Here is a 22,655-nt window from a genome sequence, read left to right as displayed (position 1 = left end):
CTTATAAATTTCTAGGTGTCCACCTTGACAACTGACTGATATGGTCTGTGAACACTGATGTCTTATACAGGAAGGTGCAGAGCAGGCCGTTTTTCCTCAGAAGTCTCAGATCGTTCAGCATATGTAGTGAAATGTCTTTATCCTATAAGACAGTTATTGCCAGTGTCCTCTTGTTTGCTGCTGTGTGTTGGGGAGGCAATATGACAGATATGAACACAAAGCTGGTCAAGCTGGTGAAGAAGACTGGCTCAGTGCTAGGTAGAACTGTGGACTCAGTGGGAGTGGTGGTGAAAAGGTGTATGGGGATGAAGGCACAGGCCATCCTTGACAATAGTAGTCACGATTTTGACAGGTCAGAGAAATAAATGTAGCAGTTGTCTTCTCTCACTGCGCTGCAGAACAGCACACTTTAGAAGATCATTTGTTAATACTGCTGTGAGATTTTATAACTCTGTTGTCAACACGAGCAATTCATGACCTGGTTACCACTCTACCCTCCGACACTGTAACACTTTTTATTATTTCTTTATTTTTGTTGTGTTTTCCTTGCCTTTTTTAGATAGATTTTTAATAATTTCTAACAATTTGTACCGATGTGCTTGAGCTACAGCACACCTGAATTTCCCTGATCGGATAAATAAAGTATCCGTCTGTCTGAAAGCCGAAAATAATATTTAAAAAGCCGGAAAAGCAAGTAAAAAGAGATCAAAGACTATTGAACTTACAGAATGAAAAAAAGGAAGGCACAGAGAGGAGCCAAAGATTACATCAAGGCAAATGCCACAGCAAGCAACTGTGGCAATCAGATGGTTTAAGTACTGTTCTTCATGTTACACCTAAGGGACCCTAATTGCAGGCTAATGTGTAAAGAGACCACGGCACACCTATAAACATTACAATAAGAATAACCAGAGCACAGACCAAGGGAGAAGGAGAAAATTTCAAAAGTTACCAAAAAAACTGACCGCTACTAAGGAAACAAAGACACAATTATAACATAATTAAGATGATACAGAAGTTCTTTCTGGTAGGCTGGAAGGGTTCAGAAAATATTCCCTGGCAGATCGAGACATCATGAAAGAAGCTGTGGCAAGGGCATGCCTGGCAAACAGGAAGAGGAGAAGGCCAGTGTGGTATTATATGACGTTCACACGGTCTGGATGTAGTAAGGCACAGATGAGCAGAAACACAATTGTGCTTTTTGTTGTTTTTCCTTTTCCTTTATTTTCATTTCATTTAACTCTTCCTGGAGACCTTAATATTTGGGTTGAATAAATTCCGTTCGTATCCAACTGACCTCTGTTACAGCTTGTAAGCTTGAGATGATAATTTCAGTGAAGCGTGCAATATAAAATTAAGAATGATTGATAACTTTGTCCTCCGGTATTTACACCCTGTCTCACCTTACTTATGCATTTTTGTGATATTGTCGCTTTAGAAAATAAGCAATTAAACACAGCAATTTGTGCAGTCATCCTAAACATGATGACACCTTCTCATTTCACACCATCTTTCTGTTATAGCTGGGTGTCTCACAACAACTACTGAGCCCTAATAAAAAATAAATGTAAACTGATAAAAATGTTGATAAATGTATACATAACCTTGATACAGCATGTGGCTCTGTGTACTTCCAACATCTTGGCGTAGTGCCACAGAATTGTGATATATTGGCTATTGCAGGGACAAATCCTGAAAGCAGAGTATTTCCAAAATTTAAAAGCAGATATTAAACTGATTTTAGACTCATCGCATGCATAACACACTTACAGCTAAATGAATACGTCCCCAGCACATCTTAAGCAGCTGTTTCAATGTTCAACAGAGCACCATGTTAAACACATAAATTGTATTTATTTTTAAAATAGATTGGCTTGTGTTTGAAAATTTAGCTTTAAAGAGCTGCTATTATTATGTGTTAGAGCATAATATAATAAAAAGAAGGGTTTTATGGCTCTCAGGCTCATTTTTGTTCTGTAATTGACTATTGAGAAGGGATTTCTTCAGCCTCTCAGGGTGAGTATTTTGTGTTAGTGACCTGATAATACTTTGATTGACCTCTTGCAAATGTAACAGCTTGTTCTGGCAGACACAGAAACATGTGAATTCTAAGTTAATTATATGTTTTTTTTTCTCTTAATTGAAATCCTTGTGTTCAGTTAAAAAAACAACAAAAAACTTGATCAGCACTACCTGCCATTTTCCCAGCTGTTGTACAATGCTTTGCTTTATCACTCATGATGATGATTTAGTTGACATAACCACTTTGGCTGTATTAATACAGTTATTAGAAGGGTATATTGTTGCATACATTTTGTCCCTTCATTTCCTTTCTCAGATTTTTAGTCATGTCTCGTCTTCTGTTATAGTGTATTGATGTAATAATTTGACCACACCAACTCTTTTCCTGATTTTGTAAACTACATCGCTCTATCTCTGGAGATGTTTTAATCCAGTTCTGGGACACAGCAAACCAAACAAAACCTTGACTTAATGCCAGTCCTGTAGTCCTCTGCTGGACCCAGTTTAGAGTTGCCATTTGAATGATCATGCTCATTTTTAGAATGTGAGAGGAAAACTAAAAGAGGAAAAGTTATGCAGAAAGTAAACCTGTTCAGACTACACTGTGATTGGGTCAGAATTCAATCCCAATCTTGTGTTTGAGAGAATGCCAAGTGTACTAAAGCAACAGCAAAAGCAAGACAAGGTTTTGTTTTAAATTGGTTGTAGACTCATCTGACACATGTCCCAGAGACATGTGGGGACTAATTTAGTTTTACTAGTCAAATTATCTCAATGTAAGGCAGCATGCCATCACCTCAATCTGCTACAATAGCCAGTTTTCCACTTTTCGGGATGTAAGGGTATTGTTCGGTTACAAACCGTTCACTTTCTTAACTCGCTACCATACAGGATGGAGCTTGAGTTGGGGATTCAAACTATAATGCATGTTACATAATTGCCTAAAAAGACTGCAAGAAGTTGGTCATAGTATTCCCATTTTCATTCATTAATAAAATGCACGACAGACTTTACTGACTGTTTCATGTTCTATCTCACATGTCCTCAACAGACTATTACAGTAACAACAGTGAAATCCCAGAAACAGACAATGAATGCAACATTGGAGATACTGTAAATAAATAGAATAATGTGGATTTCTATCTCTCTGTCTGCCTATAGATAAGACACACATTTATGAAATGAGAGACAACAAGTCAGATAAATATATAATCCCAATCACTCAATATCCCTTAGAGTCAAGTTAAAACAATAATTAAGAATTGGAAAGAGTATGGCAAGCTATAAATCTGCCTAGAGTAAGCCATCCACAAAAACTGAGTGATCATGCAAGAAGACGATTAGTGAGGTTGCTCTCCAAGAGACCCATGATTACTGTGAAGGAGTTACAGGCTACAGTGGCTGAGATTAGAAAGACCATGAAAACAACAACTATTGTCCAGGTGCATCATCTTTCAAAAGTTTGTGAGCTTTATGCAAAAAGAAAGTTGTCATTAAAAATGCACATGTATGCATATACATAAGAGACTCTGAAATCAGCTGGAATAAGGTTCTGTAGTCTAATGAGAGCAAAATTGAGCTTTTTGGCTGTCAGACTAAACACCGTGTTTCACGTAATATAAGCACTGCACATTTTAAGAAACACACCATCCCTACCATGAAGCATAGTGGTGGCAGCATCATGCTGTGGAAATGCTTCTCTCCTGGAGGCAAGGCTTGTGAGGGTCAAGTGAATGCAGTAAAATATGGGGAAATCGTGGGGGAAAACCTGATGAAGTCTCCAAGAAACTTGTGCCTTGTGAGATGTATTAGTTTTCCAGCAAAACAACAACCCTAAACATAAAGCCAAAGCTACACAGGAATGGTGTAAAAAAACATGTTAATGACCTGGAGTGGCCGCGTCTCAGCTCAGATTTCATACCAATTGAGAATTTGTAGCTGGATCATGAGGCTGCTCGCTCATGATCTCCATGAAACCTGACAGAGTTTCAGCAGTTTTGTGAAGAAGAACAGAGGAAAAATTTCTGTGTTTATATGTGCAAAGCTGATGGAGACCCATGCGAACAGATCTGAGGCTATCATGGCTGTCAAAGGTGCATCTACTAAATACTGATTTGAAGGGGGTAAATACTCGCATATTCAATTTTGTGTTTTATTTTGCTACCCATCTAAGATGGGTTGAAACCTGAGTAACCAACACAGACCTTAGCGTTAACGTTTGCAGTCCTAGGTCTCTATTTACTGTACATATCATTTGGTTCAGGATTTGTAAAAATAGTGCAAATGTTTGTGATGCACCATCTGAGAGAGTCATTTTTTTGTTGATCACTATCAAATATACCAAATTAAGTTAAATGTTTCATAATAATAAAATGTTTAAACTTCCAAAGGGTGAATACTTTTTATTAGCACTCTACACCCATCATAGATGCACCTATGATTGAGCATTACCTAGGTGAAAATGAATATAATATACTTTACAGTAGTAACAGTGAATAACACAAGTATCGATTGCAATGAAAGAGACCACCAGAACTATCAACATAAGTCATTTGTAAATTATCTATTGTGGTTTGCTGAAAATGTCCTATTCTAAAATTTGATTGGAATACTTGTGAAAATGAGGGATTTGCGAGTTTATTCCATTAATGTACAAATGCAGTAAAAAAATCTATCATTTAATAAAAAAGAATACAGAAAATGGAAAAGCACACATTTTGGTTACCCTCTCCTCCAGCAGTGATTCTAATACAGCTGCAAGCTAAAATGGTCCTGTTTGGAGGATGGACCCTCTTTATTCTTGAGGTGGGATTTAATGGGGTCAGTCAGGTGTTTTGAGACCAATCGGAATCCTCAGTTTGTGGTTCTGTGATCTAATTGAGTGTCATCCAAATATTAAAGCAAACCTCTTGAAACCCGGGATTGATTGAGAGGAAGCTGGAGTTAACACTTTCTGTTCATGCAGATGCTGGAAGAACAAAAAAATCCCACAAAGAAGTCGTTCTGTTTTAAACTAATGTAAGTTAATGGTAAACAAACCAACTGAAACTGAAATTGATTGAATTTTAGAAAAAGGCATTTATGTATATGCCATTTTTAAATTCTTGCTTTGCTCTCTTATGTTGGTATTTGTGAATAACATTAAACAAAATATTTATTGAAAGTTTGGATGACTAAAGAAAAAAAAACAGCCTTTATTAATTAATTCCCTTGACTTGCTAATGCTAACAACAAATCTAAATTAGACTTGTATATTTAAAAAAATAACATATGTTCAGAAAAACTAGACACAACACTCAACTAATGAGTCACAGTTTTTGTGTTCTTGAGCCAAGATGTGAAGCTTTCTACGTTAGACTTCAGTTGCATAACTTGGGTTTAACTGCTGTGTTTTTCCATCTTCGTTTTTACAGATGGGCCAAAGGCAGAAGAGAGACAAAAGCTGGCAAAGGAGCGTCGAGAGGAACGGGCCCGCTATCTGGGTAAGGCTTTGCGCTGTTTTTCTTCCAGTAGACATATGTCAAATACAGTGTCCCTATTAGGGTTATGATGTGCCCAAATGTTTCATGCAGATCATCAGTGAGATTGTGACAAAGTAGTTAAACTAAATGCTGTTATACAAAGTTAATTCTAACCCTGAAAGCATTTTGAGTGAGGTAATGGGGTGACTTTTTGGAGAAGCCAGCAGTGATGCCACCACACACTGGATGAATCTCAATTTAACCTCTAGCTGTGATGGCCACAATGTGGACTTTTTGGGGGTTGTACCACCCACCCACAATCCAAAGATATGTAACTAGATTGATTACCGGCTTAGAATGTGTGAGTATGTGGATCATTGTGGTAAAGTGGCGTCCCAGATACCCTGTATTGCTTTAGTATTGTTAGTGAAGGATAGATGGTTTCTAACCAAAAAAATACTCACACCTAAGCAGAACTAGGAATAATATTTTGGGGTGTAGTGGAAATTGCATATAATATCCTGAAAAAAAAATACCATATAACTTTCCCTTGTGGTGTCACTCGGGATTAGATATGCCAAATCATGCTCAGTCTTGGAATGGACATGACTAAAACCAGAACACAGCAGGCAGTTTTCCCAAAATGTAACAATACAGTCCTGTCATCTCTCTTTGGCTTTTTACAAGCACCATGATCCAGTAGTCCTTACCAGCTTTTCAAGGGCACGTGAGCTGTCTCATCTGCCTGTACCTCTGTAATTTTTGGCATGGGTGCCGTCACCCTCCTTCATTGAAATTGAAGCCAAAAAAAGCATCAACTGGCACAGTGGCAAAACTTCTTCTGCTTTGAAAGCCATCCATCCATTATCCAACCCGCTATATCCTAACTACAGGGTCACTGGGGTCTGCTGGAGCCAATCCCAGCCAACATAGGGCGCAAGGCAGGAAACAAACCCCGGGCAGGGCGCCAGCCCACTGCAGGGCACACACACACACCCACACACCAAGCACACACTAGGGAAAATTTAGAATCGCCAATGCACCTAACCTGCATGTCTTTGGACTGTGGGAGGAAACCCACGGGGAGAACATGCAAACTCCACGCAGAGAGGACCCGAGAAGCGAACCCGGGTCTCCTAACTGTGAGGCAGCAGCGCTACCCACTGCACCACCATGCCGCCCTCCATTAAAAATATCCAAAAGATTAATCAGAGGCTTCAGTCTTTCACCGTGCTGCCTGCTTTGAAAGCACACTTTTGAAATTGGAGGATGCGTCCATAAGAGCTTTCATGAGGCTGATACACAAAACATGGAAATGCTTGAAGTCTGACATGTTAAAGTATGCAGCACCTCTGTCTGTCCTGACCTTGGCATTCTTAGCAGTCTCTCTTTTTTTTCTTTTCTTAATTTCTTTAGACCACAATCTCGTAATATAACATTTAGGTACAGTACATCTGATGAAGCCAGTGGTCTTCAAAGTATTGATCTGTGCTTTGGGACTTTGGTTTCACCTCTCAATCTGTTGACCTAACAATTCAGGGATAAAAATATGTTTGTTGATACTTTGTTCTAGAAGTTGTGAATCAGGTGGTGCTCATAACACCACTCAAGTTGCCATATCATTAGAAATCTGCAGATTGGTATAATCTTCATTAATTGGCTTTCCAAAAGATATGATGAATAGTTTTACTAAAGCATGTCGTTTCATTGTGGTCTGATGTTGTCAAGCAAATCATTGGCAAGTGACTTTGTATAAAGTCTAAAAGTAATTGTATTTATAGTTGTTTTTTATTTAAATTTTATGTCATAATTGTATGCATTCTTTCTACTTCTTTATTGATCACTGAAAGACACTGATAACACAAGACATTATTGCCAATTGCCTGTTATACACACTCGTGTGATAATCTGATGTGTTTGTATTGGTTCATTGTGTTCATTTTTTGGCCTTTTCAAAGTAACAGTGAGCTGTGTGCTTGAACAGTACTGGCTTTTTGATTATGAAAACTGCTCAATTTTCATTGTCTTCTTTAAGTTGGGTTCACCAGAACGTAACTCTTGAGGGTTAGCGTTTTGACTTACTGAGACAAACATTGTATAACCAGATTTTTTTTTAATTCTTTTCGTTCCTCAGAAAACCGTAACTTGATGAAAGGTAAGCTGTAAACCATTTGTGTGGCTCTGCAATCAGTTCTGGTGGTGGTTTTCTTTCTTCCCTAACCGTCTTTCCCCTGGAATTTGGATCTTGGATATCTGGCATTCCTCCCATCCCTTCTGTGTTGCGTAGTCGTGTTCTTTTTTCATTTCGTATCAGCCATTGTGTACTTGAAGGTTCCATTCTGCATCAACTTATCAGTTCCTTCTTTTTGTGGTTGATTTTTATTTCTTTATTTAAGAGAAACAATTGTGGTTGTTTATGGTTTGTGGAATGCTTCATTATCATATATTGTATCAGCCTGATTTTGTGCTTTCAATGTTTTACCAATATAAAAAACAACATCATCGTTATGTGTACAAATTCTTTAATTCATTTTACAGTGCAATACGTTAAAAGTCAAATTTTGTTTTACTTGGAAAACCATATTGCAAACCAGGTAAGGCAGGCAGTGTGGCGTAGTGGTTAAGGCTTGCGACATCAATCACTGAGACCATGAGCAAGTCACTTCACCTGCCTGTGCTCCAATTGGGTAAAAAGCATCAGAAATGTAACCAATTATATCTCAAACATTGTAAGTTGCCTTGGATAAACATGTCAGCCAGATAATAATAAATCTGTAAGGATACCTATTTTATATAATTTTTTATTCTTTTTCAATGTGCATATTAAATATTTTTATTTATGTTTTTATTCATCAGTTGAAATATGCAACAGGGGTTATTCTGGCATCTTCAATCCATGTAGACTTATAAAGAAAGAGTAATTTAAGATGTCACGATATATCTATAACTATTTTTATTAATATGTAGTAAATACAGAGTCACTAAAAATATGTATGTTTGTGTGTGTGTGTGTGTGTGTGTGTGTGTGTGTACACGTGCGTGCATATGTATGTATGTGTATATGTGTACAGTAAGTCTGTGTGTGTATGTAAATGTGTGTGGTCGAACAGTAGTAACAACCGGGTCCAGAAGAAATGTTGGGACACCAGCCAGTTCGTCCTATTTAATTCAACAGGTACACTAAAACAAAAACAAGCAGTCGATGGTGTTAAATAACAAAAGCACAGGCTCTATAACATTCTCTTGTATTGAAGATGCTGCTCTGTGCAGGGGGTCTGCCTTTAAGGAGCTCCACCTTCTGGTTTGGCTCGGACAAAAGTGAAATGCCATATTTACTGTGTGTATATACTGTATATTGTGGAAAGCCAGCCCCCGGACACAGACAGACAGGCACCAGAATGTCCAAAAGCACACTCCTTTATTTTCTTCACAGCACCACAATGCCTTATCCCAACAACTCTTTCTTCTTTCTTTCTCTCTCTCTCTTTCTCTTCCTTGGACCTCCACTCCCCTCCTCACAAGCTCCGTCACCTTCCTCCCAACTCCGGCTCGTCTAGTGGAGTGAGGCGGCCCCTTTTATAATGACACGGATGAGCTCCAGGTGCTCTGTCTCATAGACATATATAGATAGACGCCGCATTCACTGTGTTGCCCAGTCGACACGGTACATCAGCGCGTATGTCATATTGCGAGTGGCAAAAGTGCCATTTAAACTAATACAGGTAAATGTGGAAACCGGGTTTTCTTATGAAAAAACAATAACGTTTAAAACAGTATCGTTTACATACAACAGACTTTGACAAATCGTTTAAATGCAATTATTTATATCTATTTATACACTAATAATGACAATTATTAAATAATAATATTTATTATTATTATTAAATAATTCCTCCCATATAAGAAATGTTTCTCGGACTGCCTTCTTCCATCTCCGAAACATTTCTAGACTTTGTCCTGTTCTTATGCAACACAGTACTGAAGTATTGGTTAATGCCCGAGTTACCTCATGTATATATTACTGTAATGCTATTCTGTCTGGCATCTCACAAAAACCTATCCACCGCTTACAACTTCTTCAAAATTCTGCTACCAGTATAATAACCTGCTGTTCTAAATCCACTGAACATATGACATCTATTTTCTCTCTACTTCACTGGCTCCCTGTTAACTACAGAATACAATACACAATACTGCTCTTAATGTTTAAAGCTCTCCACAACCTCACTGATCTCCTTCAGACTTACACTCCCTCTCGCTCACTCAGATCCTCATCTGCAGCTCTGCTTTTTGTACCGCACATCAAACTCGTTTCTATGAGAGCTCGAGCGTCTCTCCTAGTGCTCCTCAACTCAGGAATTCACTTCCCTCTCATATACGTCAGCTCGATTCAATAACACATTTTAAAACTACCCTCAAAACTGGCATACCAATTGTGAATTTTGCACTGTTACTGCCTGTTATCTTTGTTTGTCTTTCTTTTAACAGTGAAATGATACACTCAATGATAAAAATAAACAATTTTATTGTATACAAATTGGCTTAATAATTTCTGAAAACATTTCACTCATTCCTCTCTCAATCTCTCTCTCTCACACACGCACACACACACACAATGTGGTTACATAAATATATACAGGATAGGATCGAAAATCCATGAAGCAGAACTGTCTTACATAGCTTTTTTTGTGCGTTGCCACTCTGTAATTTGAGAGTATTCAGTCTGGCAATATGGTGCAGCCTTAGTTTGTGGAAAACAGACACAACTAAAGACACAAGCATAAAATGATGGTTGTCAATTTCAAACTGTTTCCTTAATGTGCTCCTTGAGAAAAAACACATCATCTGAACCAATCTCAGCCCGAACAAACTGATTGATCAAAGATACACTGACAGCTTGTCCTAATGTCGACTGTCGGATAACACGCTCAGCTACTTTGACCACCTTGACTGTACCCTCAGAAGGAATCGTCAGACCTCCTTTGTTTTTTTAATGTGAGCAAGTGGTTGCTTTGATCATGTGATGCCGGAACAGCATCTGTTACCAAACTAGCATGGCACACATCACAGGACAGCTTTCTCAAAATTCCGTCTAAGGGCTACCTCCCACTGCTTCCTGAGGTGGATTTCTTTAGGGAAACTTTCCAAGTTTGAGAAATGTTAAAAGCTAACAACAATCTACATAGTTAGTGACTAAATACGTTTAGCCAAAACGTTGTTTGGAGGTTCACTTGAGCACATAAATGCATAGCTTTGCTAACTTAGCCTGGCGTAGCTAAAGTTAAGATTATAAAATGGGATTTTCTAATGGCCAAATATAACCAAAACAATTGTTCAGCTTTACCTATGAAATGTAATCCCTGTGATCTGGTTTGGAGCGTACAGCGGTTTGTACAATCCCAAGCAACACATGCATGAGGCATCTTTATCCATTACTTCACTCCACAGCTGTGCCACTCGCAATATGGTGGCGACGTTGACGTACGATGCTGCTGGTCATGAGGCGTCTAGTAATTCTATGTCTATGCTCTGTCTGACGACACTTCCTGGTGTGGCGGAAGTGTCAGGAGAGCACCCAGAAGCACTCCAGGTGTCCCTGGGATTTCTTCCAGCAGCACTTCCTGGTGTGGTGGAAGTGGTGCAATCCAGGGTTCCATAACCATCCGGGTGCCCCCTGGCAGTGGCCATGTCCTCCCATAGGGATGAGCTTCCCAGTTCCGTTCCAGTTGCCCCCAACCAGACCCCCTCGTGGCCCAGGGGAGGTATCGTCCCTCTTGTGGACCATCCATATATACACACACACACCAGTAACGTTGCACTGCATGATAACGTGCAGTGAATACACTTGACTTGAGCATTCCAAGTTTTCATACTCTTTCTCTGTACATTTGGCATTCATTTGCTCAGAGGTTGATGCGCTTGCTGCTTCCTGAGCAGCTCTTCTTTTATCCACCCCAGTGGCCTGCTTCTTCTCTTCTTTCGTCAGCATCTTTTCACATTAAAACTGATTGAGTCAGTGCTGTCAGTGTGTTGCAATTATTTACTACGTCTTCCTTCATTTTTCACTTAAGTCTTCAATCTGCCTCAAGAATGATTTAAGATATGAAGAGGTAGGGAAGTGACGGCGAAGGTGGTAGGAAATGAGAACTGTGCCCATACGCATGCACCGCATGGCCGCCCTGCTGGCCGCTGCCGAGAGTTGATTCTACAATAAAATAAAAATAAAAAGAGGAATATCCTTGGAGGTCAATCATCACCCTGCAAGCGGACAGTAGATGTCACTTAGTATATGTGTACTAAATTTCAGGTCAATAGTTCAAATGGTTTGTGAGCTACATGTGATTTAAAATCCTGGACAGACAAACGGACAGCCATGGTAGCGTATTATATAAGAAGATGTGTGTCTGGACAGTTGCACAATGTTCATAATTTTGGCTCTGTACGCCACTACAATGGATTTTAAATTAAGCAATCATTATGTGATTGAAGTGTGAAGTGTTCAGCTTTAATTTAAGGCATTTACCAAAAATATCGTATTGGATTCAAAAAGCATGCTGACCCCTACACTTTCTACACACTTTATTAGGTTGTAGATTTAGTTTTAAACAGCCAGCCAAAGCCCAGAATTAAAACCCATCAAACATGTGTGGAAACCCCTGAAGATGGTCATTTACAGATGCTTTCCATTGAATCTAATGAAGCTTTAAGGGTGTCTGCCAGAAAGAATGGGATAAACTGCCCAAATTACATTGTGCAGAATTTGAGACTTACCCAAGAAGTCTTAAAACTGTAATTGCTACAAAAAGGGCTTTCTATAAAGTGCTAACTTAAGGGTCCAAATACTTACATGAAGGAGAGATTTTAGATTTTTGGTTTATAATAAATGTGCAAATCTTTTTGAAAACATGTTTTCATTTTGTCATTATGAGCCAGTGAGTGTTAGATTGGTGGGTGGAGGAAATTTTTTTTCAAAATTAAATAATGAAATAAATATGCAAATAAATAACATCATGACATGTGACAAATAAATGAAAACACGCTAATATATGATCATGAAAAATTAAATATTTTTGTTACTTATTTCTTTGTTTTTTTAATTATTTATTCATTACTTTTTTAGTGACATTGTATTCAACATTAAGTTCAATTTAAAGTTAAAACTGTCGTTTTCGCTAGGGTGGGCTTTAATAAGTACTGCTTTCTGATTAGTGAATCGTTCATAGAGGGGACGAACACGGTTCCAGCTTTGAACGTGCCTATGACCGACAGGATTCCCATGCCAAGCAGAGTGCGTGCTCAGAATTGTGACTGTGCATGTCAGTGATGGATTGAGTGCAAGAAGAAGTTGTATATAATTCCTACAGAAAGCGGCTACTTTAAGTCAAGAAGCCCTGAATTCATCATCTTTTTAAGAGTCTGCATCTGATGTGTGGTGTCTACCTATAAATGTGGCACTTGATGTCCAAAGATTTATGCACACTCTTTCCGACGATTCAGCTGTCAAAACGTAGCACTCACTGAAGCCCACACTTTTAACTATGACGGGTGAAAATGAGCTTTCAGTTCATTCCGTATTTCATGTTGCGTTTTGTGTCCCACTGAAATACATAACTGGAGAAATAGTTTTTAAAATTCTTAAAGTAATAAGCAGCAAAAACATATTTCATGATATTTATTTATTTATTGTCACATTTCACAATACATTTATTTATGTTTTTAGTTATTTAATTTTGTCTGAAATATTCCTTCATACATGTAAGTGGCTGTGCAGCACATACTGTAAATGCTTCTTCAGAATACATTTAAAATCAGACCCAGAAGTTGACACCATGTGTAACTTGATATAAAATATATTGTGTCGATTTCTGTCAACACATCCTGTATGTGGAAAAGAAGAAGAAAGAAACTGTACGCTACAGAAAACTTCAGTGCAAAATATAGAGGTGGCAGTAAGTCATGCAAATGTAGAGGGCACCTGAGGTGTGGAGTGTGCACATTATTCCCACATCTCTGACATTGTCTCAATGGGTGCACATTCCAAAGATGTGTGTAAGATTAAGGGCTGATTCTAAACCACCACTGCCAAGGTGGATTGGTGTTCCATCCAGGATGGGAGCTTGCATCTACTGAGCTCTGGCTGCCTAGAATGCTTTAGTAAAGAAGGAAGTTGAGATAATGGGTGGATCTTGTTGCAGGTAAGGTTGTTGGTTCAGTCCCCATCTCTGATGAATTGCGTCACTCTGAGCAAGTCACCTAAACTGCCAGCTTGCTAATTGTTAATGTAGGCTAAATTACTGTATGTCTGTACCTACAGGCTTTCCCTTCATGCTCTTCGCCTTAGTCTTTCGGTTACATCCGTTAGGGGTCGCCACAGCGGATCATCTTTTTCTGTACAAGTCTTTACTTTCATAAAAATGCTGTTTGAGCAACAATGTTGGTTGTTCTGCATAAACTTTGAGCATTCACTTCACTTTATAAATACCTCTGGGGTTTGTTCAGGGCTTCAGTTAACATAGAATCTTCATTGTGAACGTGGCAGCAATTATCAACTTGTATTGCATTTGTTGTGCCAGTTCAGTTTGTGTAAAGGGGTCCATCACAAGCCTGAGAATGTGAATTTTGAAAGGAAGCACCAGATGTACTTGAACATTTGCTTCTCTTGATATGAAGTCAGCACCTGTTCTTGGGATTTATGAGGAGATTGGGGGAAGACTGAAGATGGCATGGTAATTGATACAGTATATTTTAGCTTATGGTGCTTAGATTTCAAGATTTACTGCTTAATTTGTTGCTGTTTATGCAAAAAAATAATTTTCCAAGCTTTGTTCAATGTGGGTTTTGCATCAAAAGTGAAAAATAAATGCAGCATGTAGTATTCATATCCCTTTCCTTCAGAATTTGCATAATTCCTTTCTGCTGGCTGGGCTACAGTAGGATGTTCTTATTACTGTGTGACGGTGATTTTTGTATTCTGTATATCAACCCCCAACATGTTCAGTCTGCAGGTTTAAAAAAACTTTAAGTGTCCAGAGTAGATGCTGTCTTCAAACCAAAGACTACTTCATAATACTTATTGTTCCTAGTAAATTACCCTAAGTTCTTGTCTATAAGCCGCTTATCTAAGGAAAAAAGTTGTGAAAATGAAAAAATAGAATATCGGCTTATACATAAGTCCGGCTTATACAGTAATCCCTCCTCCATCACGGGGGTTGCGTTCCAGAGCCACCCGCGAAATAAGAAAACCCGCGAAGTAGAAACCATATGTTTATATGGTTATTTTTATATTGTCGTGCTTGGGTCACAGATTTGCGCAGAAACACAGGAAGTTGTAGAGAGACAGGAACGTTATTCAAACACTGCAAACAAACATTTGTCTCTTTTTCAAAAGTTTAAACTGTGCTCCATGACAAGACAGAGATGACAGTTCTGTCTCACAATTAAAAGAGTGCAAACATATCTTCCTCTTCAAAGGTGTGTGTGTCAGGAGCACAGAATGTCACATAGATAGAGAAAACAATCTCTAGCAAACAAATCAATGGTGCTGTTTGGCTTTTAAGTATGTCAAGCACCGCTGCACAAAGCTGTTGAAGGCGGCAGCTCACACCCCCTCCGTCAGGAGCAGGAAGAGAGAGAGAGACAGAGTTTGTTTTTCAGTCAAAAATCAATACGTGCCCTTCGAGCTTTTAAGTATGCGAAGCACTGTGCAGCATGTCTTTTCAGGAATCAGCTTTACAAAAGATAGCAACGTGAAGATAATCTTTCAGCATTTTTAGACGAGCGACCATATCGTCTAGGTGTGCGAACAGCCCCCCTGCTCAATCCCCATACGTCAGGATCACAGATAGTCAGCGCAAGAGTGAGAGAAAAGTAAGCAATCTAGCTTCTCAGCCATCTGCCAATAGCGTCCCTTGTATGAAATCAACTGGGCAAACCAACTGAGGAAGCATGTACCAGAAATTAAAAGACCCATTGTCCGCAGAAATCCGCAAACCAGCAAAAAATCCGCGATATATATTTAAATATGCTTACATATAAAATCACAATTTAAATGACCGCTACGCGCGCGTGTTGACTCGGCGACGCCCAGAGCAGAAAGAACTCGCTCCGGCCGCTCCAACCGCACCATGCGGGGAGTGAGAGAGACGCCAATATCTCACACTCTCTCCCCCCTTAAAGAAATTAAATGGTGCGAGTGAGACCACTGACCTCCCTCCCTTCTATTAGTTATAGGTTATAGTACGTTCGGCTTATCCATGAGTCCGGCTTATCTATGATACGATTTTATTTTAAAAATTCGTATGATTTTTGGTCTCTGGCTTATACATGAGTCCGGCTTATAGACAAGAACCTAGGGTAAGTAGACTCTAGAAGACTAATGCAACCCAAATCATGAAACAAAATAACATTTGCTCCTTCATTTTGACTTTTGCTTGATTCAGGATTGTGTGCACATTTATGTGAAGTTATATGTATGCTCAAAATAAGTGTTTTAGGATGAGGCACCATTCGTGTGACTACACAACTGGAGTAAAGCCAAGGGGCCCCAGAAAAGTTATACAGTATTTCTTATACAGATACTCACTTGTATATTACAGTGATCCCTCGCTATATCGCGCTTCGCCTTTCGCGGCTTCACTCCATCGCGGATTTTATATGTAAGCATATTTAAATATATATCGCGGATTTTTCGCTGCTTCGCGGGTTTCTGCGGACAATAGGTCTTTTAATTTCTGGTACATGCTTCCTCAGTTGGTTTGCCCAGTTGATTTCATACAAGGGACGCTATTGGCAGATGGCTGAAAAGCTATCCAGCTTACTTTCTCTCTCTCTCTCTCTCTTGCGCTGACGTAGGGGGGTGTGAGCAGGGGGGCTGTGTGCAGCTGCTTCCTGAAGGACAGGCTGCACGGAGCTTCGCATACTTAAAAGCTCAAAGGGCACGTATTGATTTTTTTTATCTGTCTCTCGCTATCTCTCTCTCTCTCTCTCTCTCTCTTCCTGCTCCTGACAGAGGGGGTGTGAGCTGCCGCCTTCAACAGCTTTGTACCGGCGGTGCTTCGCATACTTAAAAGCCGTATTGATTTTTTTTTTGACTGCTTGTTTTGCACTCCTTTGAAAAGGAAGATATGTTTGCATTCTTTTAATTGTGAGACAGAACTGTCATCTCTGTCTTGTCATGGAGCACAGTTTAAACTTTTGAAAAAGAGACAAATGTTTGTTTTCAGTGTTTGAATAACGTTCCTGTCTCTCTACAACCTCCTGTGTTTCTGCGCAAATCTGTGACCCAAGCATGACATTCTAAAAATAACCATATAAACATATGGTTTCTACTTCGCGGATTTTCCTACTTCGCGGGTGGCTCTGGAACGCAACCCCCGCGATGGAGGAGGGATTACTGTATAACATACACAAATATATTATTCATGTACAGGAGGAATCAACAGGAAGATTTTAAAGTGTAAATACGAATAAACTATGCAAAATTCTAGCTATCCACCTGATCTATATATCAGAATTAATGAAACTTTTCTATCAGATCCACTCCCCTTTTTAAACACCCTGTTTTCTCAATTTCTATCTCTCTGCCTCTTTTTAAGTCTTCTGACCAAGCCCCCCGCACCCCTGAGGCATGGCAAGTGGATTCTGCCAGCAGCCCATTCCCTAAAGATGTAGGAAACATGGAGGAGCACATGCTTCCCTTACATGAGTAACGTGGCTACAATTCCCCTAGCTTGGAGCCTTAGGTGGCCGCTTGTTGGCCAGAAGATCTTGTGCCATCTTTCCAGCTCTCCACAGTCTGCTACTCTTTCACTTTCTAAGGAGAGTGTGCCTGGTGTGCCTTCCCTTTAGGTTGTTCAGGGAACACAGTATAGCTATGGCAGGATGCCAAACTCTCTTCCTTCTGGTGGTGTCCCTAAACACCATAAATGACAGAGTCTGTTGCCCCCTAATGGCCCCTTTCTTCTTGCATTGCCACTATAGTTGCTTTCTTTCTGCCAGTATGTGTCACACTTTCTCTCTCTTTCACTTAGTTTCATTATGTGAGTGGCTTCATTCTAGTTTATGCCAACTTGCTTGCCTAGGACCTTTTCCCAGTAGTGTCTTGTTAAACAGAGATTCTTTCACAACATGTACTTTATATTTGCATGCATGCGTGTACATACACACATACTAGCTGGGTACCTGGCACTGCCCAGGGCAGCAGGGCTGGCTAAATTTTTGAAGGAAAACATAGCCTGTGGTGTACCAATTTACAGTTTGGGAGTCTGTGCTAAATTTGGTGGAGATAGGTTGAGCAATGTGGATTTACAAACCAGACAAATACACATAAACAAATGCACAATCTGCTTTGTAGATTAGATATCAGCTTTTTATACATTCTTGTGTATATGATGGGTTCATGTCCAAATGTCTATTAATGGCATATGCAGGCTTGAAAAGAAGAACATGCAAATTAATAAGATTTTTTGACCAACACCCTCCGAACCCCACCTCATCAATCCCCCACATCCACCTACCCTCCCCACCTCATTTGCTATATACTGCCTTGGATCCTTTTAAGTCTATTCATATTCCTCTGATGATGATTCCTGGTAGGAATCGAAAGCTTAGGAATAAAAAACTATTTTAAGATATGTGATTCATTTTCTCCCTTTGTAGATTTCCAGCTACAAATATGTATCCTATACACAGGTATAGGATAGAAAGTGTGTGTGTATGTGTGTATTTTTTTTCCATCGACTACCAACTTAAAATGCTAGCGGTTCAGAGTAGACAAAAAATTTCCATGGTAGAGCAGGATATGAGTTACACGATGGATAAATATGGAAAACATGAACATTTTTTTTTCAGTTTACCACTTTGCAAAATGTTTAAAATGTTATCATTTCATATAGACGTTCATTTGGTAGATATATATTTTACTATATACAGTTTGAGAGCATTTGTCTTATGTCTGGTTCTGATATGTTACAAATCATGAGTGTAGCATTAATACAGTGTTCTTAAATTTTCCCACTCTACACTGTTTTTATGTCTTACAGTTAATAAATCGATAAAATCACTGATGAGTATTTATAGTGACTTTTGAACAGGAACTAAGGACAGTTTTAGAGTACAGACTCTATAGAGTTTTTAAACTGGCATTGCAAAAGTACACTGCGGATGCTCTAGCCACCAATTGTGAATTATTAAAGTGATTTCAAGACAGCACTTCAGTAATCATTAATAAATAGCTAGTAAATCCTAGCTTAGATTTATTGCTTGAATGTTTCCATATTGTATATATTTGTACACTTTTGAAGTTTATTTGCTTTTGCTTTAGGACATATTAACACACACTCTCTATATCTTTGTCTGTCTAACTGATTAGATGTGATGTATCTATTACAGTAATGTTGAATCGGCTCAAGGAATGGTTTTACAGGCGTCAATTTTAACTCTTGTTTTCCTTTTCCATGCATTTATTTTAATGACACCAAGTGTGGTGTGAAATGGATTTTATTTTTTTAATTGATGCTTCCACATGATGGCTTTGATAATAATGGCCATTAGATCTCTTAAGCACTACAGTTGCAGTAAAGCACATCAAAGTCTCTAAGTCCTTGGACTTTTGTAAAAATGTGTGACCAGATTTTTGAGATGCCAGCTAGGATGTAGCAGGCATGGGAAAGGGTCAGAAATTGGCAAGTCATAGTTTTCAGTAAAGAGGTTTAATTATTTGTAAAGATGCAGAACACAAGGGGATCCCAATGTAGCTTAGAAGCTTTGGATTTTGTTCAAGTAATTACAGTTCACTAAGCTGCATTTGGTTTAGTCTGGATATAAATGTTTCACGCACCAGAGATGGGGCCTGTGCTATGGCCATACATACAGTACTTTAGTTGAATGTGGGACATTAAATGATTTATTAAGTCACTTCACACTTTGTGAAGTGGTCTAACTGTAGTATTTAACAAAGAACAATTTATCAACCACCCGTATTATCAACCTGCTTTTTTCCATTGCCTTGTCGCATGGAGCTTTCCTTAGAAGAATCAAGCACAAGGCAGGAAACAACCCTGAAGGAGATGCAGCCTGGGAACACACAGTTCCAATACCAATATTGAGCCAATTTAATGATTTTGGTTTTTAGGTACCCCTATCATTGTGGAATATGAGGAAAATGTGCAAGATCTGCTATGCCACCTTGCCTTACACAGAACATTTTCTGTAATTCCTTTCTCATGTGAGGTTGGATCATGCGCTGATACAGCGCGTTGCTGGAACCCACCACATGACAAGTCAACTCAGGATCTCAGATTAGGACCCAAGTGCAGCCATGCAACAGGTGACACCTCAGCACCACACTAGTTCTGATGAGGTTGTGTATTATTTCTCAGCTTAAAGCAAATTCAATTTATTGTCACATCACTGTACTTGCACCCAAATTGGATTTATGGCAGCTCTGTTATGCACAAGATTTGCTAGAAACTATGATGGTACAGAACATTTTCTGTAATTCCTTACTCACATGAAGTGACGGGTTATTTTTCAGCTCCAAACAAATTAATTTTATTGTCACATCACAGTAATTGCACCCGAATTGGATTTTTCTGCCAGATTCCATTTGAACTAGCATAGTAACCCCCAAAAACAGTTGGCCATTTCCAGTGACCTGGTGCTTAAAACTAGAAGTTAGCTGTTTAGGCCATTAAGGTCCTGGTGTCATCTGCCATTATGAAATCCATGTCAGTTTGGAATGACCCCTAGATTTCCATTGGTCAACATCATGGCTTGTTTTTTGGTGACAAGCTTGTTGTCTGTATTTGCATGTAACAGTTATTTAATGTGTTAGATGAATGGATCTTCCCAGCAAGCGGTAGATCATTCTCTAGCTGAAGCTGTTACTAGATGAAAACTAACAAAGCTAAATGCTTCATTTGCCATGTCCTGGACGTGCACCCTCATTAATGGAGTCTGAAATGGCTTTTCTGCCAGATTAGGAATTATTACCATTTTATTTAAAGTCAGAGCTAGATTTTTCTTTTTCTTGTGTTAAAGGAAGTAAGACAAACTATATTAGGTCATCCTGAAAAGTAAGTTAAAACACTAACTTTGGTCATTTCTCCTTTGCATCCACATTTGTCGGTGTTCTTACATATTTGTAGCCAATCAGCCTTTATGTGGAAATCCATCCAGTTTTTGAACCTGCTAATCCAGAGAAGAGTCAAGGGAAAACTGGAGCCTATCTCAGCAAGCATCAGGCTCTAGACTGGAACAATCCCTGGACCATGCGCCAGCCCATAACAGTGTGAATCCACATATATGTCAGGGCCAGTTTAGCATCCCCAGTCCTCCTAATCTGCATGATGTTGGACTGTGGGTGGAAACTGGAGGAAATTTCAAGACTCGTTCTTATTTATGGACAGTCACTGGCATCGATGTTGTAGTTTTATTTTTAAATTTGGGTGGGGATATTTAATTATATTTGAAACTATGTAAGAACTCCACCGCAGCAACTTCACTTTGGTTTTAGATTTTGTGGGAATACGACTATTTTTATAGTCTAAATGTCTTTTGCTGATCCCTATTGCAGACAGGATAACTAAAATATCTCTCTAGCTTCCCTCGCTTTTGGCAGCTTGAGTCATTGGAAGTGGGTGTATCTTAACTTCTTTTCCAAGCAATATCGGTGAAACTATGTCTGTTTATTCACATCTTTTTTATTTACTTTAATATTTTATAAACAATGCATGCATTACAGATCAGTAAGACAAACTGTAGTTTACGGTATGACCTTTAGGTAAGTAGGAGAAGACATGGTTTTGCAACCACATTACAGACATGTCTGTGACTCTAAATTGGCCCAATTTCAGTGCTTCTGGGTGTGTGTGTGCGCCATGCCATCTGATGGACTGGTGCCCTACTTGTGTTTGGTTCCTGCCTTATGTCTGACACTGCCAGGATAGGCTGCAGCCTCCTGACCCTCAACTGAAACAGGCCAAAAGGAGATATGTCTATTGTATCCCAAAACTACAGTCACCCCTCCAAATTAACTAATTTGACATTCGCGGTTTTGGTTATTCATGAGTTGGTGAAAAGCAATTACATGGGAATACTTTTGGAGCTTGCCAAAAGCTTGCAGAAACTCACAGACAACACATAAGTCAAAAATTTAAACAATTCTGAAAATATTTTGTATTACATAAAATCATATATAAATTATTAGTGTTATTTAATATTCGTTAGTGTAAGTGCATACTATATTGTTAATATTTAAAGTCACTGCCTTCAGTGATTCCTGCTGCAGATCTGGACAAATGGAAAATTTCTATAAAAAAAAACCCCGTCATGACACTCCCCAGCACAATTAGAGAGGCATAAGTATTATTTGTGAGGGACAACTGTACAATACGTCATTAATCTGACGTTTAATGCATGTGTGAACCATGTGATCGCTATGAAGATATTGTGAAGAGAATCTAATTGGCCACATGGTTCAGCAGCTATTCAGTAAAAGTTAAACATATTCTGTTGTGTTTTAACCATTGTGCACCACCCAGGCTGGCACTGCTGCCTCAACCCGACACAGACAAGTGTGGAACACAAGTTCAAGGCACACACGCTGTTTTTATTTCCTTTTTACATTGTGGGAAACCCCTTTGCCCATTTCCCACAAGTACAACACAGTCCCAGCACAAGCACAACACAAACAATACTCTCTCTTTTTCTCTTGTCTTCCTCCTCCCGACTCTGGCTTCTCGAGTAGTGGCTGCTGGCTCCTTTTATACTATACCCGGGTGTGGCGGAAGAACTGCCCAAAAGGACTCAGCAGATCCTGCTGCAGCACTCCCTAGTGGTGCCTGTGGATCACAATAGGACTGCATCAAACTTCAACTCCCATGAAGCCTTGTGGGAGTCTGAGGCACCACTTAAACCCAGGAGGTCTGCCATCTGGCCACACTTGCTCCCCAAGTCCTTCCAGTGTGCAGGCATCCCGGTCAGGCAAGGGCCCAGGCTGCACGCTACACAATGTTTCTCGTAACCTCTAGTTTTGCATTGCCAGGCGTTCAATATATGCGTCTGGAGGTAAACATGAGTGAATTTAGCTTTAATATGGGTGGGGAAGAATTAGACAGTTCACTGGCTGCTCCATTTCTAAACTAATTCAACACCTCATGAAGGTGGAGCTCA

At 39.3% G+C, this 22,655-nt stretch overlaps 1 protein-coding gene across 4 annotated transcripts in view; it reads left to right on the top strand.

Annotated features, from left to right (window-relative positions):
* Window positions 1-22,655, top strand: part of map7d1a (MAP7 domain containing 1a) — a 207,984-nt gene that overhangs the window by 120,237 nt on the left and 65,092 nt on the right. For 3 of the 4 annotated variants that reach the window (XM_028819940.2, XM_028819943.2, XM_028819942.2), the window contains exons 3-4: window positions 5,436-5,504; window positions 7,618-7,638. In XM_028819940.2, the coding sequence (XP_028675773.1) occupies window positions 5,436-5,504; window positions 7,618-7,638 (90 nt within the window). The remainder of the gene's footprint in view (window positions 1-5,435; window positions 5,505-7,617; window positions 7,639-22,655) is intronic. The other variant, XM_028819941.2, reaches the window with a different exon arrangement.

This window comes from Erpetoichthys calabaricus, chromosome 14, assembly GCF_900747795.2.
Source record: "Erpetoichthys calabaricus chromosome 14, fErpCal1.3, whole genome shotgun sequence".
Classification (NCBI taxonomy): Eukaryota; Metazoa; Chordata; class Cladistia; order Polypteriformes; family Polypteridae; genus Erpetoichthys; species Erpetoichthys calabaricus.
This window is presented reverse-complemented; position numbering and strand designations above follow the sequence as displayed.